The sequence below is a fragment of the Cyprinodon tularosa genome, unplaced genomic scaffold, assembly GCF_016077235.1.
Source record: "Cyprinodon tularosa strain WSP-4 unplaced genomic scaffold, ASM1607723v1 ctg5, whole genome shotgun sequence".
Taxonomy (NCBI): Eukaryota; Metazoa; Chordata; class Actinopteri; order Cyprinodontiformes; family Cyprinodontidae; genus Cyprinodon; species Cyprinodon tularosa.
The window spans coordinates 2,712,843-2,740,789 of record NW_024039229.1 but is presented as its reverse complement, the minus strand read 5'-3'; the positions used below and the strand labels follow the sequence as shown (position 1 = coordinate 2,740,789).

General features: G+C 37.4%; 2 protein-coding genes across 2 annotated transcripts in view; both read right to left on the bottom strand.

The window, feature by feature from the left end:
• Nucleotides 1–13,195, bottom strand: part of LOC119795033 — a 42,451-nt gene extending 29,256 nt beyond the window's left edge. The window contains exons 1-6 of the mRNA XM_038302853.1: nucleotides 12,799–13,195; nucleotides 5,504–5,563; nucleotides 5,188–5,208; nucleotides 4,834–5,109; nucleotides 3,972–4,059; nucleotides 1,659–1,885 (exon numbers count right to left, since the gene is read on the bottom strand). Of these exons, the coding sequence (XP_038158781.1) occupies nucleotides 1,659–1,885; nucleotides 3,972–4,059; nucleotides 4,834–5,109; nucleotides 5,188–5,208; nucleotides 5,504–5,549 (658 nt within the window). The 5' untranslated portion in view covers nucleotides 5,550–5,563; nucleotides 12,799–13,195. The remainder of the gene's footprint in view (nucleotides 1–1,658; nucleotides 1,886–3,971; nucleotides 4,060–4,833; nucleotides 5,110–5,187; nucleotides 5,209–5,503; nucleotides 5,564–12,798) is intronic.
• A 2,489-nt stretch (nucleotides 13,196–15,684) lies between these two features.
• On the bottom strand, nucleotides 15,685–26,309 carry LOC119795039 (tubulin beta chain-like). The gene is made up of 5 exons (XM_038302864.1): nucleotides 26,149–26,309; nucleotides 23,025–23,133; nucleotides 22,043–22,153; nucleotides 21,593–21,837; nucleotides 15,685–18,052 (listed from the first exon to the last, which is right to left on the bottom strand). The coding sequence occupies exons 1-5, from the start codon at nucleotides 26,203–26,205 to the stop codon at nucleotides 17,240–17,242; spliced, it is 1,335 nt and encodes a 444-aa protein (XP_038158792.1). The 5' UTR covers nucleotides 26,206–26,309; the 3' UTR covers nucleotides 15,685–17,239.
• Nucleotides 26,310–27,947: the final 1,638 nt, after the last annotated feature.

Sequence of the window (27,947 nt, the reverse complement as noted above, 5' to 3'; positions counted from 1 at the left end):
TTCAACATTGATCTGTTCCATCATTTTTGACAGAAAACAACAGTTTTAGGTTTAGTTTTAAAGCAATAAGTGATAAAGAGGAACTTTCAAAAGTTGGTTTTACAGGCAAGGACTAAAAAAACATAAATCCCTGATTGATTTAAGCTCCAGTGGAGATATTGATTGAACAACACAGCATCCAGAATAATAAATTGCCATTTCATTCGTTCAACAAAAGTTCTCCATGCAGTCATAGTTCTGTTTAAAACTAGTTTTTATTCTTATACTCACAGCCCACAGGGTTAAACAATGTTATTTTTTAGCTTCCGTTTTCTGACAGGAGAATATTTATTGCTGGTAGAGCACAGAAACATGTTTTGCAACATTATTCTGGACAAAATAACAGACATTCTGCACTCTTCAAAAATGAAATGGAAGAGAAAAAGCACAAATTGTTTTGGGTTTTTTTGTAATAAAAAAAATAAAGTAAAAATACTAATTCCATTGGCAAATGATCTCATTTACCTACTCAAATTAAGGGTAAATACACTTCATTTAAGAACTTTTTACTGATTTCTAGGTCGTTTTTCCAGTGCATAAGTCATAAGTCATTTTTTTCTTGCAATAAGTGCATTTTTTCTTGATTTGACGAGGTATTTGAGGCACTTTGCCAATGGAACAAGACAATTTACATTTAAAATAAGAAAAAACTATTGCATTGTCTTATTTCAAGTGAATATTATCTAATTATCTTATTTTAAGACTAAAAATACTGATTCCATTGGAAAATTATCTTATTTACCTACTCAAATTAATGGTAAATACACTTAATTTAAGAATTTTTTTCTCTTTAGATGGTTTTTGCAGTGCATATATAATGAAACTGAATTTATAAAAAATATACCTGTACTTAAGGCTCAGTCTGAAAAAAAAATGTTTCATGCATCTGAATTAAATAATCTTATGCAACACATGAGACTGAAAGATTTCGATGCATATAATATTTCAGATGACATTACTCAAAGTTCAGATCAGCAGGAAAAGCATCGATACAAAGAAGCCTTCATAGTACTTCTACCCCCCTCACAGGAGAATAATGTGACTAATTGCAGGGTGACCCGCCCACATCATCAGGCAGCAGCTGAGCGGTGGATGAACTGTGACAAACATCCTGTCTTTGTGTTGCCCTCTCTGTACCTGCTGTTTATTGCTCTTCTGCTTTGGGTGCCTGCAGGACGGGACTCATCATCCATGGAGCACCTGCTCAGTCCTGTTTAGCATCAGCTGTTCCCATCATTCCTCCATGTTTATGTGTGATTCTGATGCATATCTCTGGATAAATGTAAATAAATTAGTTTCTCTCTTCTGTTGAAATCTGTTTCTCCTTGTTTATGAGTCCATAAGCTGCTGGTTTAGAGCTTAAATGTTTAAACATTTACTGATCGACTTTAAACGGAGAAAAGAAAAAGTTTTAGAGATTAGCCCCATCCTTTTTAAAGTGGGCACAGTATTAGTTTAGGTGAAGTTGAAATAAAAAAAGAAAATCTGGAAACTTGACCTTTTTAAAATAATTAAGGAGCAAAATTCTCCACTGATTATTACAGCTAATCTTTTAAACATGAGACTAAGGATCAGGTTTTATCTGTAAAGCTGCAGATGAAGCTCAGACGCCTCCTCACCTCTGACGTTCAGGCAGCTCCTCATCTTGGTGTGACCGTTTCGGTCCAGAACTGTGAAGCTTCCTTCATCCGTCATCCGAACCGAGTGCAGAACCACCTGCCTCTCCGACACCCTCAGGCGGTCCACGTAATCTTCTCCCAGCACCGTGGTTTTGTTGTAGAGGAGCACAGGCGGGGGCTCAGAGGTGTACGGAACGAACGTCTGGTTGATTCTGACCAGAGTGGGCCTTAAGACAGGAAATCACATTTAGTGGATATTTAAACCGAAACAGACCAGTCAGTAAAAATATGCTGATTAGTGAAATAAACAAACTAAACAATCTTTTCTTAGAGTTTTATGTGACAGACCAACACAAATTAGTGCAAATTTGATTAAAAAAAACTATTTGTGCATTTGTTTAAAGCCCACTTTACTCTGATTCCCCTAAATAAAGTGCCCTTAAACCAGTTGCCGTCACGCGCCAGTTAATTCATTAAAACAGACCTCCTGTTTGTAAATTCAACCTAAGAACAGAGAGCATTCAGAGCCCTGCAGGAACCTGGGTGGAGTTGCAGATCCACCCTAACCACTATATATAGGACACTATATAGTGGTAACACCATTTTAAATGTGTGCACGAACATCTAGGGGTTGAAAAAGTAGTGGACTCTAAATTTCACACAATGAACCTTCAAAAGTAGTGATCATCCATGGTCACTAAGAGCAGATATCTCAGAATTCCTCGCAAAGCATTATGGGATTTGCTGCCACAGCGGCCCGCAGTTGGTCTCTGACACCGGTGGCAAATAACAAAGATGGCGCAGGCACCGCGCAGTGGAGGAGGAGTTACGTGACCAACGGGGAGCGAAAAGCAGTGATCGTCTTTCCGATCGGTAAGTTAACTGAGTTCACTATAAAGTCCAATATATAGTCCCCTATGGAAATCTAAACAAGTCATTTTTGCTCAAATTAAGTGCATTTTTGTTGAATTGAGGAGGTAAGTGAGACACTTTGCCAATGGAACAAGACAATTTACATTTAAAATAAGAAAAAAAATATTTCTTTGTCTTATTGCAAGTGTATATTATCTAATTATCTTATTTTAGGAGTAAAAATACTGATTCCATTGGCAGATCATCTTATCTACCTGCTCAAATTAAGAGTAAATGCACCTAATTTAAGACATTTTTTACCTATTTCTAGATGTTTTTTGCAGTGTATATAGTGATTGAGGGATTTAGGGGTAAGGGTGGACATTCGGAGACAGCCATTGTCTTTGTGCAGAAGAATAGATGGAGGGTGAAACAGGGTGATGGCAGCATCATGATGTTGGGAAGCTGAGAATGGAAAGCAGGTCAGATTTGGTGGGAAGATAAATGGAGCAAAAAAACAAGAAGATCCTGGTGGAAAACGACAAAGGCTGCTAAAGACATGAAAGCGGGTCAGAGGGTCTCCTTCGTAATTAGCCAGATATTTAAAGGACTGGTTCAGAGCAAAGAGTAAAAATGTGTTAGAATGGCCATGTCACGTCTTTATTAGAGCGTCAAAACAGTGATTAAGGTCAGGACAGATTTATTCACATTAATATAAATTTAAAATGTTTTTTTCTTTCTCTAGATATAGTGTAACTGTGATCATGTCCTAAATGCCCCTCTATGGACTAATGTTGAAAAGTAGCGCTTGTGCTAACACACCCAATCAGTCCATCTGGTTACCCAATGTACATGTAACGTTCATATCAAATAAATTAATCATTGATTTGGACCAGAATGCAGTTAGATGCTCAAATGCAGCAAAGCAAGATGATGATACCTAATAAACAATCTACAATTGGCAGAGAGAGAAATAATTAAATAGTAAAAAAATAAAACAAGGAACCAAGGAGAATCTTTTAAATAACTGAAATAAAGTCTAGTGAAAGTAAAGGCAAAACCAACTAAACACACATAAAAATAAGCAAAAGAAATAAACTAAAAAAACACCTAGAAAACATGTAAGCAAAAAAAACTTGTACGGAAAACCCCAAATGGAAAGAAAATAACTATGTATGGCAAGCCATCACCCATACAAATCACAACCAATACCCAACTTGCAGATCCTGACAGGCCTACTCAAAGTAAAACATTTAGATTCAATAAATAAACCGAGAGCAAACACTCACATCTCATCTGACTGAGCTGGAGTCGTTTCATAAAGACCTTTGCACCTATAGAACGTTGGTCATCAATATCAACTAAATAGGTCTGAACACAAATGCATTCCAAACTTTTAAGATGTTTACATGTAAAACAAACTGAGTCCATGTTTGTTACGGGTTCGGTTTCCTAACGTACCTGAACTCCAGTGTGATGGGGCCTTCGATGCGGCTCAGATGGATGATGTACGTATCGCCATATTTCACCACCTGCTCCGAGGCGCAGTCTGATCATCAGGAATAAATGAATTAATAAATATAAGAGGATTAAAGATAGAGACACAGATTATTGTCAAAGAAGGATTAAAATTAGTCATGTGCTGAAGGTCAGTCTGACAAATGACGAATAACTGATTCATCTTTATGGATGTACTTTGGGTATTTAAATGTTTTGTTTTAAAACTCTTGTCACAACGATTAAAATTTCCTTTTTTATGTTAATTTGACACAGTTTTCTGTTATATTTACTTTATTTATTCATCATTCAGTCGTTCTGTTATTTAAAACTATTTAGTTATCTAATATGCTAACTTTTCTGAATTTTGAGCTAAATCAGCTGCCAGCAGAGGTCAGACTTGTTTAACTTGAATAATAGTCTTTCTTTAACAGTTATGACCTAATTGATGTTAGAGAAGGTTGTTTTAACAATAATACCAAGGAAATATATAAACATTATTTATTCAACATGATTTATTTTCCCTAACTATGCTTAACGGTGTTGAGTTTGAGAAATTCATGCATTTGTACTTTTTTTTTTTGACAAAAATGTTCTTACATGCAGAGAATAGAAATGATATACGATTCTTAACTGCTGAAGCTTTGTATGGGGATTATCTGTTTAAAAAATTTGGTGTATTTATCATCCAGATTAAATCACAGAAAGGCTGAAGCTGCATGTCTTTATTTAGTGCCTAATTAGCCGAATGCTAACAGAAGAGGTGCAGTTTCTTTGGAGGAGCTGCAGAATCTCCTGCAGCCTCCTCTCTCTGCAGGAAGCCTACCTCTGACTGTGAGGGTAAAGTGTTTGACCATGCTGGAGTTCCTGCTGCTTGTGATGATGTAAAGCCCCTCATCCTCCTCCTGGACGTCCTTCAGCACCACGTGGCCCAGAGAGTTGACCTCAGACTTGTTCTGGTTCATCACCCGTCCCGCCCGCAGCACATGCACCTCGTAGGAGCTGTTGGTCCTGGGTTTGAACACCACGTCCGAGTCGTTCCAGGAGGAGACCTCGATGTGGACGTCCTCGCCGAAGAAGGCCGTCCTGCTTTCATCTTTGACTGCGAGAAACAGGAAGCTGTTAACTTTTAAAAAGTTTTCTTTTATTCCTGCATCATCATCCAAACAAGCAGCTTTACCTTTAGAAGATGCTGACACAACTGTGTAAAAAAGAAAGAAAGAATATAATCAGCTCTTTTGTTCTGAAAAGCAAACAACTTCTACATTAAACATGAAAATATTTGAAATGTAAATGCTGCCCAAAATTAGTCTGATTACAATATTCCATAACAACAGAAAGAAAACGAGAGGAAACGAAAAACAGACCACAACCTCATTTAGCTTCAATGGAGAGTTTTTTACTTAAATCATTAAGCTTGTTTTCCGAAGGAAGTCTGTTTCAAACATTCATTTATCTAAACTTCCTCCCAAATGACTGCTTCTGTTTGTGCTTACCGGTGCAGAACACGGCGCTAAGTACCGCAGCTCCGATTGCTTTCATCTTGCTCTACCTCTCTGCAAATCAGAAAGACCAAGACAATTAACAGCAAATGAAGACTTATTTAGCATCGGGTTGGCTCTAAAAACGCATTCAGAAAAAAAAATATATTTTTTTGGAGATGTATTCATTAGTTGACACAACAGTTATGGTGCAATTTATGTGAATTAAAAATCTATGCAACAGAAGCATATTTTACAGTGAAATGAGAAAGAAATACCCTGATTTATTTACCCCGATTTACCCTGATCAATCAGTTTATTCAATTAAATTAAAGAAAATGATGATTTTGAGTCTGAGTGATTAAAATAAAAAGTTAATTAATATTTTTAAAAAAATTCTGAAAGAAAACCTTCCAATATATAGCAGAAGGGAAGTGAAACAATCCTGGAAAGCAAAACAAACTTCCACTGATTTAAGACATCCTGTCTTTTATTACAAATAAATTATAGTGGCTGTAAATACTGAGAGCAGCATATATTAGGTTTTAGGAAATAATTACTGTAGCTATAAAAAAAAAAAAAAGGAAATACTTTATTTCCTGCACTGTAGGTTAATCAGTCTGTTCTACTTCTGGCAGATTTAGCTCTGCACCACGGACCGTCTGATCATGCCAGGACCCTTTGGCAACAAAATCTATCGCTTCAGTCAAATCACAATACATTATTAAAGCAAAGTTGATTAAAAGTCCTTAAAGCGTGGAGTTGAGGTGAACTGCATGGCTTCCTGCTGCATGCAGAGACAAAACATAACTCGCATCGCTGAATGCCGCAACTGCGGAGAAAAGGAACCTAACAGAAAAGAGACATTTAGAGAGAAAACTTAAGGATGGATCAATTTGAAGCTACAGAAGCAGCAGCCATGGAGACACTTTTACCCTCTGATAGGATACAAACAAATCTAAGAACCACTTTTATAATTTACCAGTTTAAACAAAGTTATTTCTCTGAATCCATCTGGATGTTACCATTGCTAGCAGCTAACATGAATACAAATGATGCATCCAATAGAAAACCAACATTCTGATGCTTTAAGAAGGTGACTTAAAATCTGAGTATAAATAAAAACAATAGAGACTTACGTAAAGTTCTATCCTATTCAACTACTGGTTTCCATCTGTTATTCCAGCAGAATGATCTCACTCTAAAAGGTTCAGCCTATGATTTCAGCACATTTATTCAGCAGGCGGAAAGTCGGAAAGTCCTTTGCTTCTACCTATGCTTTTCCTGCTACCTGTGAATTAATTGCTGGTCCTTCTTCTTTATACGTTTTATCAGCACTTAGTGTTTTCCTTAGAAGATTTCACAAGATTACTGAGAAGAGAGAAGGAGATCATAGGTGTCGAACTCCATTTAGATGTGTCTCGGATTTAGTACCATTAAATTAGATTTCTAGCTAGATTTGGGAGAACCTGACTTCATGCTGAGGAAACAGTTTAGCCGTTTCATTACGGTGTGTTGGATCATCTGAAAGTTGCAGGACAGAAGCCTCTGAGGACCGGACTGTAACTTTTGTTCTGTCTCCTCAAGTTTTTAATCTTCCCTTCAATCTATTTCATCTGGATTAAAGTAGACTGGGAGAAAAATGTCCATAGTTTTGGAAAAGCATTCCTATATTTGTTATGCCCTACGTCTGGGATTATTGTCCCATTAAAAGTAACTAAAACAATCATTATTATAAAGTATCCTGCTGGTACTTTAACAGAGTCTTGATGCCATGCATTCTCAGACGTTACCTGAGCCTATAGAAGGGAAACCAGCCCACAGCATCATAGATCCACCACCTAACAGTAAACATTACTCAAATGTTGTACATATTCATATTTTGTGTTACAGCAGACCTGCCTTCTGTTTGTTGTTCAGAAACTTAGTGTACACCGTGTTTCAGATCAAAATAAAGTAAAGTTTAGATAACATTATATGTTTATACTTTTGATTTTAGAAAATAAAAGCTTTTTTCTGACTAAGAAGTTAAGGATGCTTGATCTTCTCAAGATGTAAATCTTTATCAGAGTTCTCTGACTAGGAGCTTTGGGGATTTTCTGTCCATCAGCTTTCCTGTGCCTGATTTCCAGTTCAATATGTATCCCATCTTCAGACCAGTAGCTAAAGGAACTGGACCTCTCATTCATAGAGTGTTTATCTCTGAGAGATAAATATACAAGATGAGAACTTATTCTTATCTTAAAATGGGAGCATAATAAAAACTATTAAAAGATTGTACCAGTAATTGTGCAGCAGCTTCTTTTTTTATTCAATCAATTTTACAAATTGAATGTTGAATTTTTTTTAATTGTTTAGAGTGAAATTAAACTACTGATTCAAACACTTCAAGTCATTCTGCACAAGATCAAGGACAACTATAGATCTGTTTGCATGTAAACTGACATCTCCTCACTGCTTCAAACACTTTATCCTTCCTTTTACTGCTCAGCCTCCCTTCTATTTCGGTTCTGCTAAAACAGTTTCTATTGAACCCAAACTCTCGAGCACAAACAGAGATCAATGAAAAAGACTTCGATCTGCTTCAGTTTTAGGGTTTTATACAAATAATCCGTTTCTAACCAGATTCAGAAATCCTTTTAGTCTAATTTAAATCTACACAATTGAACAAAAAAAAAGAAAAAATGAATGTGGGCAAACTAAGTAACCCCATTTACAGACTTGTTCTCCTTCCCACCCTGATTGTTTTCTGTACAGCTGCTCACACTGCGTACCACTTCATTTACTTAGCAGAACCCAGCTCCTATTTTCCTCCACAAATCCAATGGAGGCAAAAAAGTTTTCCTCCATCCCTGTATATTATAATAAAGCAACCTGTGGAGTTTATTAGGGTAAATAAAGTCTCAAATACTTGAAAAGCAAAGCTTAAGTTTTATAGACCAGCAGGAAATAAAAAAAAGCCTATTTAAAGTATTTTTAGATGAAAGAGCCATTAAATATTCTCAACAGAAATAACAGCCTGATATTGTTCAGGAGGCTCTTAGTACTTTGGTGCAACACAGCAATCTTGGCTTATTTCTGTAATCGCTGCCCTATGAAGCTGCTTGAATACATTTTACATTAACGTTCTATGGAGCCATTAGCTTCCTGCTTGCAAGAGTTTTCAAGCTGGGGAGCTTGAAAGGCTGCGAATCAAAAGTTTGACGTCTTTGACAAAGAAAACTCCACGTCTGACGGGAAAATGAGGGGTCGCAGCTGATTATGGAAATGGGAAAAGGTGCAAAAAGCTGCAGATTAGACATGAATTGAGTGAAAGTCACAGAGAGGCAGTTTAAACAAAACCCAAGGAAGCACAGCGAGAGGACGAAGTCTGAACCGAGGGGAAATTAAGATGGATGGTGTGTTGAAGTGGTTCTGATTTAATTAAAGTTACATTTACAGCTCCAGAGGACCACTTTCCATAGAAGCTTCTGGATGCTTTAACCTTCCTTCTTTTGTCTGCAGGTGTGATTTCCATCTGAGGCCCTGAATCTAAACATCCTTTGTTCTCCTGTCATCCTGTTGTATCTTCAGATGACCCGATCGGTGGAGAACAGAAAGGTGTCTGACGTCCAGCTGCCGCCTCGTCCAACGAGGCGCAGAGGTTACATCTTTCTGTCTGCTCCCATCAGTCCATCCTGAACGATCGGTTTAAGAGCCTCTTCTGCTGCAGCCACACATGCAGCTCCCATCCTAACCTTGTTACAGCGTCAGCTCTCTGTCTTTATTTCTTATCTTCCTCCAATAAACCCAAGCGTTATTCTCCCAAACCCCTTCTTTGGGGTTAATTATCCTCCTGAGTCCTTCAGAGGACACTCTGTCTGACGCTTTGGGTTTGAGATAAGCTTGACTAATATTAAATATCCTCTACAGTCGCTCACGCTCTGACATGCTTTCTCCTTGCACCGAGCACTTTCTATCATTGCAGCTAATCTGATTAGTCTCCTTCTTGCAAAATCATTACATAGCTGTTCCAAAAGCATTAGGGAAGGTCGTGAAATGCTTCTCTGATTTATTTGTTTATCCTCTTTTCAATAAAAAAAAAGGAAGACGCATTGTTTTAACAGAAATATATCACCTTAGTAAAATCCTGTTTCCTCTGAAAAAGAACCACAATGTGCTGTAGTGGGATGTTATATGATCCATCAGATGGACATGGTTTACTCTATGTAAATGAATATAAAAGTGATATGAATGTGTATGTATTTATGCTCCTTTACACAGATATTCCAAAAGAAAATGCATTGAAACCTTAAAATGTTACTTAGTACGTTCAGATTTTTGGTGTGTTTAATTTAATCTCTGCATAAATCAAGATTTCTGGAGTTTTTTTAGTAAGGATAGGAGCGAAGGTCAACCCTGGAAATCTTAAGTATAGAGAAGAGATGAACTTCTAGCAGCAGCCAAGACATAAAGCAGTACTTTAGGTAAAGATTTAGTCTGCCACAACGGCCTAGTTAAAGTCCAAACCTAATTGGCCAATGCAAGAATTAAAAATTAAAATGGAAGAGAAAGAGAGGAGGCAGTGAAAGGTGGTTCTACTGAGTGGGCGGGGCTGTGATCTGAATCTATGCCACACTTTAGATTTACTTTTTTTTTTTTTTTTTAGAGCCATGTTTCATTTCCCTAGAGCTTCATAATTATGCCCTATTATGAAATCCTTTAACAAAATGGGGGGAGCTTAAAGGGCTATGAATAGTACAGAAATTACACACCCCAATTACCTCCTAGTAGAGGAGTCAGAAGTACTTCTATTCTTTAATAAAGTTACAAATAACCAAATGTATTAATACTACTTTTCTTTACAAGTGAAACTGTATTTGTACTTAAAAACGCAAAAATAAGTTTTTGCTTTAAGTGATACAAAAATAACTTAAAACATACTTTTAAATAAACATTTTTACATACAGAAAATATGTAAATTTTAATTTTTTTGCTGACTGTGTTGGTAAATGACTGGTTTTGTGCAAAAATAAAATTTCAGACAGAATAACAAAGATTGAACTTATTAGACGTTGAATATTTCTATAAACAGCTGAATACTTTTTGCCGCTCCTGTATTTACAGCATTAAAGCAATTGAATCAGAAACTAAAACATAATCAACAAATAAATTTAAAATCTAATAAAAGGGGAATGGATGGCAATGTGTTTCAAAACAAACAGGGCTCCAACTGAAAAGCTAATCTTCCTGCTCTTGATTTTCTTTCTACTTGGTTGAAGCTGCTGTTGTTTTCAATATTTATAGAATTAACAAGCCCAGTTTGAAGAAAGTATAAACAGATATTTGTATATAAATTTAGTGAGTAAGAGTAAAAAGCAGGGAGGGATTTACCATTAGGCAATACTAGGCAGTTGCCTAGGGCCCCAGGTTCCTGGGGGCCCCATAAAACTCTGTTTACATGTAGGATTGATACAACTATTCCTTATTTGTGCATATTAATTATGTTTTTGATAAAAATCCTTTCACTAAAATGGCATCAGAGCGCTTATAATATTAAGCTAATTTGCTGCACACGTTCAGAAAGATCCAAACAGACAGCAGCAAACTATTTGAAAAGAAACAGTGATGCCAACTTAGCACCTTTGTCGCTATATTCAGCGTCTTTTCCACCTCTCTAGCGCTTTAATTACAAAAAAGTGCCTAGTGCTGAATCTAGCGACTTTTTTCAACTACTGGAGACTTTGGCAACAAAATCTAAAAGCAGCGAACTCTGCTCTCCAGAGCGAGTAGATTGGTAACCCCGCCTCCTGCTCTCCTCTAACTTGTCTGCTGTCATGATTCATGCAGCTATTATTTCATCCAAATGAAAAATGGAGAACAGATAAGCAGATCATGGCTTGTCTACATTGAAAAGAAGGACTGGGTTATTTAATTTTACCGCCGCCTTTTAGAAGGAGAAGGAGCAATCAGCTAAGTGAACTTAGTGCTTGGAAAAAAACTTTCATTCTATTTGAGACATCATGAAAAGTCAGCTGAGTACAAAACATAGAGAGGAAAACAACAAGAAAAAGGACAAGAAGAGAGGGACAAAACCTAGAACAGATAATGGATGTCTGTTCTATTAACATTTCTGTATCTGTATAATGGGTCTGTTTTATTTGTTGTCTTCTCAATTCAGAGAGCCCCTTGTCTGTCTTTGCCTAGGGCCCCAAATTTCCTAATTTCGCCCCTGGTAAAAAGTAAATGTAAATAATCAACTAAAGTACAAAGAACAAAAAAAAAGCTGCTTTAGTACTGTACTTCATACTTAGTAACTTGACCCCTCTGCCTTTCTTATTCCTTGCTTTGCCTCCATCCCCTCTACCATTTTCTTTCCCCCAAACCAAGCATCCAGCAGCAGCTGCTCCTTCTGCAAAGGGGTGTGTCGTGACCAGCGTGGATGTGGACAGAGGATGGAGGAAATGGGAGCGGAAACCTGAGGGGCATGAATGAAGAATGCAAGGTTGCATTTATTTTGTGTTCAGAGGCGAAGCATGCTGTGTCTCTCTCTCCTCCTCCTACTCAGGTTCTCAATCCTCCACAGACACATGGTGGGCGAAGCTTTGCACATTTCCAGCTTAAACAGATGATCAGCAAGAAAAAATAAAACGTTTTTACATCAGATTACAAGAAAATCAATAAGAACTGATTTTATTCTAATTTGCAAACAAAACCTCTCATTGATCATTATTTCCATCCAATGTTCTTTCAATATTATTAGTCGTTTTTTTCTCACGTTTGGCTCTAAAAACAAATAAGCTCCTTAGTCAGCAGATTGAATGTGTGCCGTAGTGCATTGCGTAACCGTTTCCAGCAGGATGGACCAGAAAATCCCCCCAATGGAGGGGTGGGTATATCCCAAACATACATGAAAACCCGCCATGTCTTTGAAAAATCTGAACGTAGGGGGGAAAAGCTCAGATTTATTGCATTTTAAAAATCAAACAATGGATTTAAAACAAGTTTAATTTAACAAATCCGATAAACTTCAATGTTATAAGATATCGGTGCGTAATTTCCACTGATTTGAGTGGATTTCCTGCGTTTCCCCACTTAAAATGAAAGGATTTTCAGTCATTTGTGCCTAAACTGGTTTTTCCTTGAAAAGATTCCCAGAAAATGTTGCTCCTGATGGTTTCACGCCCTGAATCCCCCGAATGGTGCCGCTTAATCCAGGCTATAATACTCCAGAACCATAAAAGAAAAGCTGCAGAATTTAACCCACCGCCTCCCTGTTAGACTAAATCTCCTGCTTGAACATGGATTCATAAATAAATGAGGGTAATTACCTTTATTCAAGCCTTGGATCCGGCAGTCAGAGGGCTGGGAGGGGCTCAGGATGGATGGAAAGCGATTTTTTTTCTGTATTTCATGAATGTCGTCCTCCCCACCTCCCCCAACCCGAACACGGCAGACTTCAACTCATGGAGGGGGGGGGGGATCGGCGTGAAGATGAAGATTTCGGTTGATGGCGGGTGTGTGGAGGCTCCGGGGCTCGGCTTCTTTCGGGAAACTTCGGAGAGGATCGCCGGTCTGGAAGGAGAAGCTCTGCGGTTCAGCCTCAGGCCACCATGACAGCTTTCTGCAAACTGATGTTCTGACCCAGAAGAGGGGAATCCTTCTCTGACATCACAGCTGGACTGCAGACTTTTAACCCTTTTATTTATGGCTGTTTGGGATAAACATGCACCACCACACAGCATGAAGTAGGCCGTGACCTAAAAAAAAACTTCCGTCCTTCAGATTCGGCGCTCATGGCTGCTGTCCAGGGTCCTGATCTTCTGATTCATGCCGCTTTTTCTAAGGATCCCATTAATCTCAGCTATTGAATGGGCTCATTTTCAGGGTAGTGAATCACAAACCAATCCAAAAGCTGTAAAAATAACTGTACCGGGGAATATTACATCTTGTTGGACATAAAAAGTCTAAATTTAATATAGAATTACAAAGACTTAATGATGCATCAGAGGTAGAACAGTTTCCATAATATGATCACATGAAACAGGATAAGAAAAACTAAACACTAAAATCACTGGAGCCGCAATTATTTCAACTCCAGTTTCCAAAGATAAATGCAGCATAATACAAATATTTTATTTGATAAGTATTATTTTATATAAAAGCAATATTAACAAGTTAACTAGCCAAACCAAACTTTTTAAAAACGGTTTCTATATCCTGGAAAAGCATTAATTAAATTACATGCTGTTTTTTTAACCCTTGCAGGGTCTAACCTGCTATATCAGGGGTCTTCAATGTTTTCCAGGATAAGGACCCCCAAACTGATGGTAAGATGGAGCGAGGACCCCCTAAATACGTATATATATTATATGAAATTGCGTTATATCAAACTGGTCCTTTACAGATGGAGAAATGTAATGAAAGTAATTTCTCTCTAGGATTATTAAAGTATTTCTGATTCTGATTCCTGGTTGATGGGACAGGTGTTGTGAATGAAACGGTGCCCAGCTTGAAAGAGCTGAATGTCACTGAATGTGTGCATTGATGACTGAAAGACATCTTCTGCCTCCATTTATCTGTTTACTTCAGTGTTTTAAATCCATGTTAATGTGTATTTAAAGACATTTCCATTAGTGGAAAAAAATTGCAGGGGAGAATATAAAACAAAAAGTCTAATCAACCAAAACTTTTGCGACCCCCATGCAGTACCTCCACGGACCCCTTAGGGGTCACGCCCCCCCTGTTGAAGACCTCCTTGATATATAAAAGCATTTAATAGCAGACAGTAGTTTTACTGTTGCAGGACGAGGCTGCAAATTGCAAATTACAAATATTAGATTCAGACATTCTTACAGAGAGAATAAATATCTTAGTGAACTAAAGCAAACATTTAACAAATATCCATAAAAATGGTAAATAGTGACCTCATTCTCAACATTGTTGACTTGCAGTTTGAAGATCTTGGGTTTTTATCAAGCCTGAATTTTACTTGGTCTCTTTTAGCAAGCATGGGTTCTCCCAGGTTACTCCAGCTTCCTCCCAAAGCCAAAGATCAACCTTGTCATATTGCTTTTTTTTTTTTTATCTCTCTATAGCAGGGGTCTTCAACGTTTTCCAGGCCAAGGACCCCCAAACTGATGGCCAGATGGAGCGGGGACCCCCTGATTATATTTAGTAGGAAATGGTGTTCTATCAAACTGGCGCTACAGTCACTCTATTACAGATGGAGTAATGTAACTAAAGTAATTCCTCCCTAGGATTATTTAAGTATTTCTGATTCTGATTCCTGGTTGATGGGACAGGTGTTGTGAATGAAACGACACCCAGCTAGAAAGAGCTCCTGTGTGTTGCTGAATGTGTGCATTGATGACTGAAAGACATCTTCTGCCTCCATTTATCTGTTAACTACAGTGTGTTGAATTCATGTTAATGTGGATTTAAAGACATTTCAATTAGTGGAAATAATCGCAGGGGGGAATATAAAAGAAAAGTCTAAACGACCAAAACTTTCCCCTAGGGGGTCCGCAGAGGTACTGCATGGGGGTCGCGGACCCCCTGTTGAAGACCTCTGCTCTATATAATCTACTGTTACTCTGAATGTATGCATGCATGGATGTCTGTCCTGCACACCAACCCTTACCACAGTACCAGCATTTCTTCCACCTACAAGCTAGAAATGTAGTTGGAAATGTAATCTAATATTAGAGTTGTTTTTTTGTTTTTCTTTTTTCAACAAGTCAAATCATGTTGGAGAGGCTCCAGAGGAAAATAACTTTAAATATATTATCCCAAAATTTGGTGTTTGGTGCAAAATACAGAAAATACGTTTTGAAAATTGTATATGTTGCAACAGCTTATTAACCCATTAGCTTAGGTTTAGAGACACTGGATCCTGTCCAGCACTTTGTTGGAAATCTAATGGATTTAATCATTATAAATTGCATCAGCAGTATGGATTTACTTCTACTAAGGAGACTTATGGGTCAGGATTTTTCAGATGTCTGGTATCAAAACTGATGTGAATCCAGAATGAGGTTCTGCTTCTGAACATCTTGGGATGGTCACACAGGAAAACCACCACCTGACTGCTGATCAGTTTGATTAGTTTATGATGGAAAACTGTACATTTAATCATAAAGGTTTCCAAAATAAAATAACATTCTACATTCATGTTAAAAGTTATAAAAAAGAAAAACACTCAAGACAACACAAAGTTTCTCCTTCCAACAAAAGCCTTTTATTTCTCCCAAATATTTCACAGTCAAGGTCCTAAATCAGGCAGAGCCAAACGGGTTTTGGGGGAAATTAAATAAAAAAGCAGAAACAAAAATAGCTGAATATTTTATAACCAATATAAAAAACATGTCTGATCTAAAATACTGTAGTGGTTTAGGGAGTAAACATTAAAATGTGCAACTAGAAAACAACTGGAGTATAAAACTTTTCACATTTTTCAGGACATGTTTAGGTTCTGTTTTCCTCATTCATGCAGGGTTTAAACTTGCTAACTGGAACTGATGTGTGAAACGATCAGAGATGTTAACAGAACTTTTTAATCTTACCCAGACTTTCACAAAATCAGAACAAACCGTGTGGATCTGATCATAAAGAACATTTTCCTCTTTGAATTCTGATCATGCTGAACTTCCAACCCAAACCCACAGAACACGGATCTTCAAAGATAAAGACGTCAATGAACAGAGATAACAGAACCCTGATAGGAGCTTCGTCTCTTATCTCTGGGGCTCATTTTAAGGCTGAAGACCTTTCTGACCCGATCCAATCAGAACCAGACATACAGACGTCTAACAAAGAGACCCTTTGAGATTAACAAGCTTTTATGCTTTTAATCAGAAATCTAAAAGCGTCACAAAAAGAATCGTCTCCCAACTGGGATATGTTAACATTTTTGATAAAAATGGGATTTAAAAACGAAAAGAAAAAAACATTTTTCTGATTTTATTACAGGAAAAAGATCAGAAAACTTTAAGAAAGATGGAAAAACTGATCTGAGAAGAACTTTTCTGCCATGAAGATTAACTAATCTGTGGTTTTTATCTGATGTCACGCTTCAGTCATGAAAACGCTCATTAGACCAGCGTGGTTTTAGGTTTTAATGCCCTGCTCACTGTTTTCTTCAGGTATTATTACACCTTTAAAGCCAAAAAGTAAAGTAAATCAAGGGAGGCCTAACATGATTTTATGATCTGATAAAGTGCCAATTAAATTCAAATAAACTTTGGTCTGTTTCCTAAATGCCAGAAGAACCAGATGAGGAGACTGTTAGTCAGATGGATACATCAGTAAACTGATATTATTTCTCGTTTAGATGCTTTGGTCCATTCAGTAGCCATGCCTTCAGATCATCTAAGGCACATTTATTGTTGCTTTCAATTGCTTGATTTGTTTGTGGGGGATTTTTAACTAGATACGTAGAAATTTGTTATTGTGTCGTTTTTAATGGAAAAGGAGGAAGAGAAAGAATGAACCCATTAGAATCAGCAGGGATCAGTTAGAATGAGGTTAAAATTATCGGCATCGACCTTAAAAACCTTCATCCATTAATCTCTACCTCTGATCTCTGTATTTTTTTTAGACTTTATTAAAATTTTTGTATATTTGAAATGTTCAAACTGGATTGAAAACATAAATGATAAATTTGGCACATGAATTTGGTCGTTTTTTTTTAGTTTGGCCCTTCCGTTGGTTCTGACCCCTTCTCTCCATCCTTTCACAGTTTTCTTTCCCGTTTCTCCCCCCTTTCTTTCTTTAGGCGTCCTCCTCCACCTCCTCGTCGAACTCGCCCTCCTCCTCGGCGGTGGCGTCCTGGTACTGCTGGTACTCGGACACCAGGTCGTTCATGTTGCTCTCGGCCTCGGTGAACTCCATCTCGTCCATCCCTTCGCCCGTGTACCAGTGCAGGAAGGCCTTGCGGCGGAACATGGCGGTGAACTGCTCGGAGATGCGCTTGAACAGCTCCTGGATGGCCGTGCTGTTGCCGATGAAGGTGACGGCCATCTTGAGGCCGCGCGGTGGGATGTCGCAGACCGCCGTCTTCACGTTGTTGGGGATCCACTCCACGAAGTAGCTGCTGTTCTTGTTCTGCACGTTCAGCATCTGCTCGTCCACCTCCTTCATGGACATGCGGCCTCTGAAGACGGCGGCCACCGTCAGGTAGCGGCCGTGGCGCGGGTCGCACGCCGCCATCATGTTTTTGGCGTCGAACACCTGCTGGGTGAGCTCGGGCACGGTCAGGGCGCGGTACTGCTGGCTGCCCCGGCTCGTCAGCGGCGCGAAGCCGGGCATGAAGAAGTGGAGGCGGGGGAAGGGCACCATGTTGACGGCCAGCTTCCTCAGGTCGGCGTTCAGCTGGCCCGGGAAGCGAAGGCAGGTGGTGACGCCGCTCATGGTGGCCGACACCAGGTGGTTGAGGTCTCCGTAGGTGGGCGTGGTCAGCTTCAGCGTGCGGAAGCAGATGTCGTACAGAGCTTCGTTGTCGATGCAGTAGGTCTCATCCGTGTTTTCGACCAGCTGGTGGACAGACAGCGTGGCGTTGTACGGCTCCACCACCGTGTCGGACACCTGAGAAAGAGACGAAAGAAGAACAGTTTACCTTCAGTTTTTAATCCAAACCATCTGAGCTGCACTTTTGGCGTTAAGAAGTTATTTTTTTTAAAGGGAATTTATCACAATCTGACAACAAACGGGTTCATTTTATGCACAGAGGCGTATAGTAAATAAGCACATTTACTTCGTTAATCTATTTTTGGACGATCTGTACTTTATTGAGTTCTTTTTGTTTATTTTTTAATCAAGACTTAAATTAATAAAATGTGTACTTTAACTTCTTTAACTAAAAAATCTAAGACGTTGTTTCTCATTACAAATTCAAAGAGGTGTCAAGTAAAGTACAAATACTTTGTTACCTTACTGAAGTAGAAATTTTGGATATCTATGCTTTACTGGAGTAATTCTTTTCTAGACAACTTTTTATTTCTACTCCTTATATATTTTTTAAATTAACTCTACTTTCTACTCCTTACATTCTAAAAATAGACTCATTAGTTTTGTTTCATTTGACCTTGTTTTCATTATGGCCTGTTGGTATAAAAAAAAGAAAGAAAATTAAATCCATCCAAATAATTTGTTTCACCCAGACAATATCTTTGCGGTTGGACTCGGTGCTGTCCCAACTTGTTGTTCACCACATAGCAAAAATAAATAGTTTTCCAAGATGATGCAAAATACATTTTAACATTGTTACCATTAATTATAAAACTAAGAAAATTTTACTTTTATATTTTAAGTAAATATAAAAATTGTGCTTTTACACTTTTTCTTAATTATAAAGCTTAAGTTGATTATTTAGTTGATAGAAGTGTTTCTAAACAGTAGGATTTCTACTCTACTTGAGCTTTCATAAACATTAATACTTTTGAAACCTCTGAAAATTCAGATATGACTAGAATTTATCATGAAAGAATTTTTTTTTTAAACCAAAGAAGAACTTTACTCTGTTTGTTCTGGTTCACATTGTTTATTAGCTGGGGGCACTAATGAACAACATAGTTTGTTTACAAAGTATTTATTTTTTTTAGTGTGTATCTTTAAAAACAGAAATGTTCATTTGTTTGTTTCTCTAGATGGATGAGTTATTTATACCACTACATATTTCACTTTATCGATCCTTAAAAGCTGATAAACCAAACTTACTGCTGAACTATTCTGCATTATAGGTCTAGTAACATTTATTTTGTTTTGCTTACAAGTGATGCTGATACAATGCACTTTATGTTTTTTTTATGTTTTTGACAGAGGGAAACATTTCATAGTATTCTTATATCTTATCTTGAATTAAACGGGGTGGAAAAGCGCTGAATGTTGGAAACACTCAGTCTTATGTTTACATTTTATCACTGCTGAACTTTAAGAAATGGAAATGTCTTGAAAACTGTACTGAACGAAATTTCGTTTTGTATACGCTGTGTGTAAAAAAAATGACAACAAAGTTAGTATAAGTCAAAGTTATAGAAGGTACTTTTAGTTTTCTCAGGCAAACACAACAGTAGTGGAAGCTTTTCGTTACACGAATGAGTTCTTATAGACAGCTCCTTCAATATACCAGCTGATGTGACCCCATTGTTTTCAAACAAGAGAAAAAAATGTATTTTGCTTATTCCGATGTATAAATATATCAAGTACTTTCTCAATAACTGAATAATTTTCTATTATTTTAGTGTTTTTCTTATCAGTGACTTTCCCTTTTAGCAAAGTAATTTCTTGTTAAGTTTTTTATTACTTAATTGTTTTTTGAAGTGCTTTAAAAAACTCTTTTTGTGCAGAACAGGTTTATATTAAACATACATTAATTTTAATCACCATTATGAGAGAAATATTTGTCTTTAAAAAGAGGGAAAACCCAAAACACGCTGAAGTAGAAAAATGCTGAAGAAAATAAAAAGGTTCATGTTTAAAATCCTTTCTAAACTGAATAAAATCATTTCCTCGTCCAAACCGCTCCATTGAAAGGGTTAGCATCTGTCCATAAATTAGATTAAAGCTTTAAAACAAATATTATATCAGACAAAATAACTTCTCCTGAGGATCGATCATTTTACCAGGATCCTAAACCTCTCAGATTTTAGTTATGACCCTGATGCTCCTCGTTTCTGTCACTAGAAACTCTTATTCTTATTGGCAGCATTAGCAGGTCTTTTTTTGTTTTGTTTTCCTTTGGATTTAAAATGAAAGATAATGTTTTCATCTTGCATTTCTACATGCTTTAAAACATTTCCGTCTCTTTCACTGTTATTCATTTAATGCTTTAAAGAGGTCAGATTTTCTGATTTTAGCAGCAAAAGCTGCAAACTAACAGGACGTTGGATCAACATGATGCTAACCCCTAAAATGTTAAATAGAGCCTCTAGACTTAAAGGTGGGGTATGTGATGTTTTCTGGAGCATGTTTTTACCATACTGATTGAAAACCTCCTCACGAGCCCATTGCGCCAACTGAGATAGAATGTTTGGAAAAAAAAACGAAATCTTTTAGTCCAGTGTAGAGGGCGTAGTCAGAGGAAAACGCAAACCAATAGAAGTAACTATCATCCCTACTTCTACTGGTTTCTGGCACGCCCATCAACCGTCAGCTCTGAGCTCTCCCCACCCCTCCCCCCTGCGCGTTCACAGACTCGTGACACCCCCCCCCCCCCCAGGTAACTCCACCCTACCGTGAACTTCAAATGCTACTAGAGAGCTAGCTAGCTAGCTATCAAGCCCAACTCCACAGATTTATCTCACACAGCCAGAGAGAATATTGACTATGGCAGAAAAGACGACAACAACGGGTTCGAAAAGAAAAGGCAAAACTGTGCTTGAAAAAGCAACAGCTAGGATAAAAGCTACAGAAGAACGAAACAGGACGAGAGTGGTAATCGGTACAGCTTTCCAACGTTGGCGTCAACTGAAAGAAGACAGGGGACTACAGACGGATGCTAAGGTGGCCTTGTTTCTACTCGATAGGTAAGACAACGTTATGTTTTCTTATATGTTGAGATAATACTTGGTTACTTCTTATTTACCACATTAGTGAGAAAGTCAAAGATGTCGACTACATGCAATGTCCCAGCATGTTTCTCTAGCTTACTAGCTCCGTCTGAAATATTGATTGCTATCATGGCACTATAAAGTATTATCCTCCTTGACGCTGACAGCAGGCGCGTTCATGTAATTTGGAGGCGTGGTTTCGTGGGGTGGGCTGAAGGTGTGTATTTTCAAAAATGTAGCTGGCAGGAACCGTTTATCCAGGATCATATACCCCACCTTTAATGACTGCCTCAACTCCATCAGTGATGTGAAAAACCAACATAGGTCAAAAAGACTAATGCATTTTATACTTCAGTCGATATAATAATCAACAAATTGAGCATAAACTGAAAGGCTCATAAATAATGAAGCAATTAATTCCTGATTTAAACCACCAGAGGAAAATAATCATCCAGCATAAATCTACAGATAAATTTTATTTGATAAACTGCTGATGGAAGATGAAATATGAGCAAAGAGGGTTTTATGTATGAGACTATTCCATCTCTGTAGATTATAGGAGAGGGATGTGTGTTACCTTAGGGGAGGGAACCACGCTGAAGGTGTTCATGATGCGGTCAGGGTACTCCTCCCTGATCTTACTGATGAGGAGGGTCCCCATGCCCGAGCCGGTGCCTCCTCCCAGGGAGTGGGTGAGCTGGAAGCCCTGGAGGCATTCGCAGCTCTCCGCCTCCTTCCTCACCACGTCCAGGACCGAGTCCACCAGCTCCGCTCCCTCCGTGTAGTGACCTTTGGCCCAGTTGTTTCCAGCTCCGCTCTGACCTAACAGACAATTAGGATTGTTGTTGGTATTTTTTAATTAATAATATGTGACTTTAATATGGGAAAAAAAGGAAAACATGTAAAATATTTAGACATGCCAGAACCTTAAAATATTGAGAAAGTTTGTCACTGAGGATGATCCTAAACTGATCTATCAGCTAAAATAAAAATGGTCCCATAATGACAACCCATCCTCATTACTAACCAAAGACAAAGTTGTCAGGTCTGAAGATTTGGCCAAAGGGTCCCGATCGGACCGAGTCCATGGTGCCGGGTTCCAGGTCAACGAGGATGGCTCTGGGTACATACTTTCCTCCTGAACACAAATAAACAAATAAAGCATGTTTCAGGTATTTATATAAACAATAAAGCATTAAATAAGAAGTTCTGTATTAAATAGACCAGTTTAAGCAGCTAAAAAAACAGCAAGGCTTAATACAGAACTGGTGATGCTCAAGACTAAGGTTCTTCTATAAATTTTCTTTATATATTTGACTAATTCAGACAGTTTTAAACTAATGCTACCTTAATCTGCAGGGAAAAAAATCCAAAGAAACAAAGAGAATTGACTTTCCACATTTTCCTGTTGAACTCATGTAATACCCTACTTTTCCACAAGATGGAGCCACTCATTAAAATAAAGAATTCCCAGCAGGGGTGGTTAAAATTAATCGTATGACTTTAATCAATATTTGACTGTATTTGTTTTATGGGGCCTTCTGCCATGCTCTATACTGCCATATTATACTGATTTTAACCAAAAATTAATAGTAAGAAAATAGATTGATAGGATTGGATTATAAGCACATTTGTTCACATAAAAATATATTTTTTAAAGTGGTAAGTTACATATAGCTATAATCTGAATGTGTGGTACATTCAGTGTGGCAGAGCAAAAGTATATCTCTCTATAAATCAGATTTCAAATTTTACACACATAAAAAAAAATCAAAAGGGATTTTTTTAAAGTGGAATGACTCTTAAAATTGGATCTAATGTGAACATATGAAGATGTATTTCACATTTATAGTCACTGTTTTAAAATTCAGCTCAGTGTTTATACAGCATGTCTCTAATCCTTTGCTGCAGTGAAGCTGTTTCTCCACAAGGGGGCCACATCAGTCCATCATCTTAAACATGAAGCAGAGTTTGGACAGATGAACCCACAGAATCAATAAAAAACTCACCAGTTGCTTCGTTGTAATACACGCTGATGCGGTCCAGCTGTAGGTCGCTGTCTCCATGGTAGGTTCCTGTGGGGTCGATGCCGTGCTCGTCACTGATCACCTCCCAGAACTAAAGACAGACAAACGTGTCACCGTTAGGCGCAGAAAACATCAGAATCAGATGAATCAGATTACAGTCAGTGAGCTGATGGGGTCGGTACGGAGTTTATTAAAGAAAAAATAACAACAAAACAGAGTTGAGTTCTATTCAGAGGTTCCAAAGTTAATTACATGATGGCATCACAAGACCACTTGAAAACAGAACCAGGTCTGTAACAAATGTTATTTTCTTTAAGATGTAAAAAGCACTTTCTGCTCAGAAGCTATTTTTAGTATAAACAACCTTAATTTGATTCATTTTTATTTAATAATGCAGAAGAAGTAGAAGAAGCTGCAAACATGTTGTCACCACCCGATCCGTCCCGTGAGCAATTAATGTAATTATGGTACTAAAATTACTTATTTCTATCCTTAAATCACTTAATAAATAATGCTAATATACATATTTAAAAAAATGTTCTATGACTTTTGTAAGATGATTTTGATGCTTTTTACATTTTCTTCATTAAACTGCTTCTCTGATATCATCATCATGCTCAGAGCAGTCTGGCAAAAATATGATTAAACCATCTTTATCTGCATTTTTGTTTCTTTCTTTAGATTATAGCATCTTTAGATTATAGCATAAGGTTAAAAGGAAAGGAAAACATAAAACTAAAAGGATTTATGTTTAAATCCAAAACCGAAAAAGTTAGCCACTGGAAGTAGCGTTGGATCCAATTTCTGGTGCAGAAAGAGCAGAGAGTGATAAAACAGAAAGGATTTTAAGGCATTTATTTTCTCAGGTAATACATTATTAACCTTTAACACATTATATTTTAATATTTTAACAATTTATGTGGAGGGAAAACGTCATTTAGGTCTTTTTAACAAAATAAAATCGAAGACAACGGGATGGATCAGGTGTGACACCGACACCAGTTCTATCCAAAGATTGTTAAAATCCTCAGTAACTCTCACTTTGATCTAAATCGCAGCAAAGGGATAAACTAACTTCATGAATGAAGAATAAAAGCTCCATAATAAACCAGTGAATTAACAAAGTATCTAATAAAAACATTAAGGAACCGATTTTACAGATCTTTAGAGCCTTCAGCGTTTGAGTCCTACTTTAAAGATGTGCTCTGACACCATGACAGCATCAATGCTAACTCAGTTAGCAGGGCAGGCCTCTAACAAACTGACTAAACTTGTAGAGCGAAGGCTCAGTAGAGAGAAACGTGGGATTTGAAGTGACAGGATGAAAAATGTGATTCTGTTCTGAGCTTTTCCCTCTTTAGGAACCAAGCCGGAGTGTTGCGCTTTTTTCAGGGATCAGCTGAGCTTTGTCACAGGATTCAGCGCTCCTCTCCATCTTTGGCGCCTGAGACGTCGCTGCCAAACCCAGTTAGGAGCAGCCACTGTCACAGCAGCTCAGCCGGCTGACCCTAATCTTAACTACAGGCTACATTAGTGGCTGTGGAATAAAACTGAAGCTTACAGATCAGAATTATATACATTTATAAACAGAGCATTTTCTTTCAGTTTTTGTAAAATTAAATCTTCACATTAAGTACTTTTAAAACAAAACGAAAGTAAACTAATGATGTTTAATCGTTTTACAGGCAGGAACCTTGAACTGAATATCTTTTTACTGGCATAATAAACTAATTAAAGTGAGATTATTTGTATGGAGTGAGTTATATCTTTATTAGCTAGACGTGAATCACCTGTTTCTTCAACTTTGTAAATCTTTGTTTTATTGTATTTTGATAACAGGAGCCGACAGCTGAGAGGTTTTGGTTTAGCGAGTGGATTCCGGCAGTTAATCCACTGTGAAACATTAATGACCTCAGCCACACTAAGTCTGCTGTAAATACACTTGTTAAGAGATGAGGGCCTCCTACTCCACCATATGCTGCTCCAACGCCTTTCCCTGTAGCTAAACGAGCCTTTGAATGAATGCATTTATTATTTGATGCTGTTATCTATCAGCTTTCAAGCTGATTTTAAAGAAGAACCAAGGCCACACACAAGATTTTAAAGGGATAGCTTGGTGTTAGGTTTAAAGGTTATGTTCTGCTAAATAGATTATGGATAAATGTGTGGGAAGAAGTGAAGATAAAATGCAATTTGTTTAAAGTTTCTGCACAAAAGACAGAATCTCTGTTTGAACAGAGATCATGTGTGAGGACCAGAGTCCTGAATATGTTAATCTGATAAAGTGGGTGAAAAGGCAGAGATTTAAATGAGCTCATCTCTCAGCCAGAGCAGACACTGAACCACTTGTCCGCCCTCCTCCTACTGCGTTCCTCTCCTCTGTCTCAGCACATTTCCTCCTTTTCCACCCTATAATGAGATAATTTTCCCCCCACTTCAATGACCAAAATCTCACCAACAAGCAAAGACAGCAGCTGGTCCTGTTAGTCTGACTAAACTCATTAATCATCGCTCCATGGCTTCTGTCAGGGTTTCCCAAAGGATTTAAAGGGAATTTTTACTCTATTGATGTTTACTAAATGAAAGCTACTGACAATAAGAAACATACTAACTTAGTTAAGTTAAGCTTTTAAATAAACTGATTTATTGTAAAGAATAAAAGAAAATTCAAAGATAGATCTTAGGTTGAGTGCAACTTGTTGTGCTTTAATAAATCAAATAATTACACCAGAATTACACAGCTTTTTTAATTTTTGAATGTCACTTTATACATGGAATTATGGCAGTTTGTCTAATTGGATGGATGGATGGATGGATGGATGGATGGATGGATGGATGGATGGATGGATGGATGGATGTCATTAGTTTCTAAATAACTGATTGATTTGCAATCAATAATGAAGATTAGCAGGAAAAAAGCTCATAAAAATCTAAACAACATACATAACGATTTATTTTCTTCTTTCAAACTCTACATAATGTTTTAGATAACGCTTAGACACATAAAATGTCATGTCTATAACATTGGAATTATAGGATATTAGCATATCAAAACAAAAGATTTTAAAAAATTAACCCCAACTTTTAATTTGTAACTTTTTCCTACCTTTGCTCCAATCTGGTTGCCACACTGGCCAGCCTGAATGTGAACTATCTCCCTCATGGTTAATATTAGGCAGTGATGAATGTGAACTAAAGGGTGAAACTGTTGAGCTGAGGTTGACCTACTGACCGGACCGGTCTGCCGGAGAAAAGAGACTGTTGAAAAACCTGAATACAACAGGAGGACTTCAGCGCTAGGCGGGGCAGAATACGGAACGACCCCTTCTGATTGGTTGATGTTGCTGTATGCCTGATGCTGATTGGAGGAAACGTCAATGAGGGGTTTCCACGTCGTCCGGGCAAGGGCCGGAGAATAAGCATTTCCGTTTCATCATTACCGCCCCGTTGGAATCTGTGGATGGGTTCTAAGGGGTTTCCTTGTCCTTTAGGCAAGGGTCTAAATCAGTTTGTCATCAGTGCCCCGTTGGAACCGCTGGTTCTGCTCCAGCAGTCAGTCAGCGGCTGTTATTTCTAATAGCAGGAGCGAATATAAATGGTGATTTATAAATATATTAAACAAATAAAAATAAATATATTGCTGTTAAGAGGATCAACTTAATTTAAAGGGTTAGCTATTAGATCAATCCAAAGTTTTATGTTACAAACAATGACAATTCTAAATGAAAAGTAAACAGTATGTTCATTGATTTTATTTGTTTTAAAACAGGTTAGTAGTAGCTAGTAAAATTACTCAATTAAATTAACTTAAGTAATTTCTAGAAACAAAAACTTTTAGAAGTGGTTCTACTCTGCCAAACATTTTTACTCAGATAACTGTTTATTCTGCATGATTTCCTTGTTTTGTGACCACATCATTAAGTTGGATTTTTTTGCAGGAACTTCAGTCTGATTTCATAATTTTCAACATTAAATCAGATGTTAGAGCTAGCAATTACTCAGCACTTGAGTAGCCATTTTAACAAGTAGTTTTTACTCCTACTTTAGCAGTCTATTGGATGACTACTTTCTACTCGAGTAAAATATATCCATATGGTGATTTCTTTATTTAAGTAAAATTGTTATGTTCTCTACCCATCTCTGTTTTAAAAACGTCATTATTCACCAGAAGCATTCAGTGTCTACATTAGAATAGAATAGAATAGAATAGAATAGAATCTATGTTTATGTGTTCCAGATTCCACATTTTTGATTTGCATTAGAAGCCAAAACTAATTTTAATTTAAGGCACATATTGTTTGCTCTGAGTGCTATTCAAGAAGTATTTTCCTGAGTCTTTTAACAATGTCACATGTGTATAAATCATGCTTCTTAATTAAGTGTTTCTATAACAAATTTTTTTCCTTTGCTGCCTAAATTCAGTTTTAACCTCTCATATAAACATTGTTGTTCCACAATGAAAAATTTATCAATGCCAAAGGTAATTAAATGTTGTAAAACTCATTCTTTTTTCAAAAATTTGTAGATGTTGGTGGCTGTAAGAAGGAAGGATCTTTTTAACAGACTGTCTTGCAATGGAACTGGTGAATTTACCTACTTTGACCAAAGACACTCTGTTGTTCTTCAACTTTGAGTTTTTCTAAAGATGTCAGGAGCATGTCTTGGCCTGAGGTCGGTGTTGTTTTCAAAGTAAAGTGCTTTGATAATTACTGTCCCCTTTATTTTCACTGTTATCCTTATGATTGCGTTTGCCTTGTCTTTTTGTCTCTTTACTTTCTAATTGTACGTCTGGCAGGAATAACTGATTTATTCCAGTTTATTGCATTACATTTTCAAACAAATTCAATTTGTTGGCACAATTTAAAACAAAAAATAAACATCTATAAAAGGACTAGGGTAAAATAT

Bases quoted from the DNA above. Each gene is read 5' to 3' on its own strand.
- LOC119795039 (XM_038302864.1), bottom strand. From the start codon at position 26,205: ATGAGGGAGATAGTTCACATTCAGGCTGGCCAGTGTGGCAACCAGATT. The intron at 22,154-23,024 runs GTGAGTTTTTTA...ATTTGTGTTCAG, and splicing joins GTATTACAACGAAGCAACTG to GAGGAAAGTATGTACCCAGA. The intron at 21,838-22,042 runs GTTAGTAATGAG...ATTGTCTGTTAG, and splicing joins ACCTGACAACTTTGTCTTTG to GTCAGAGCGGAGCTGGAAAC.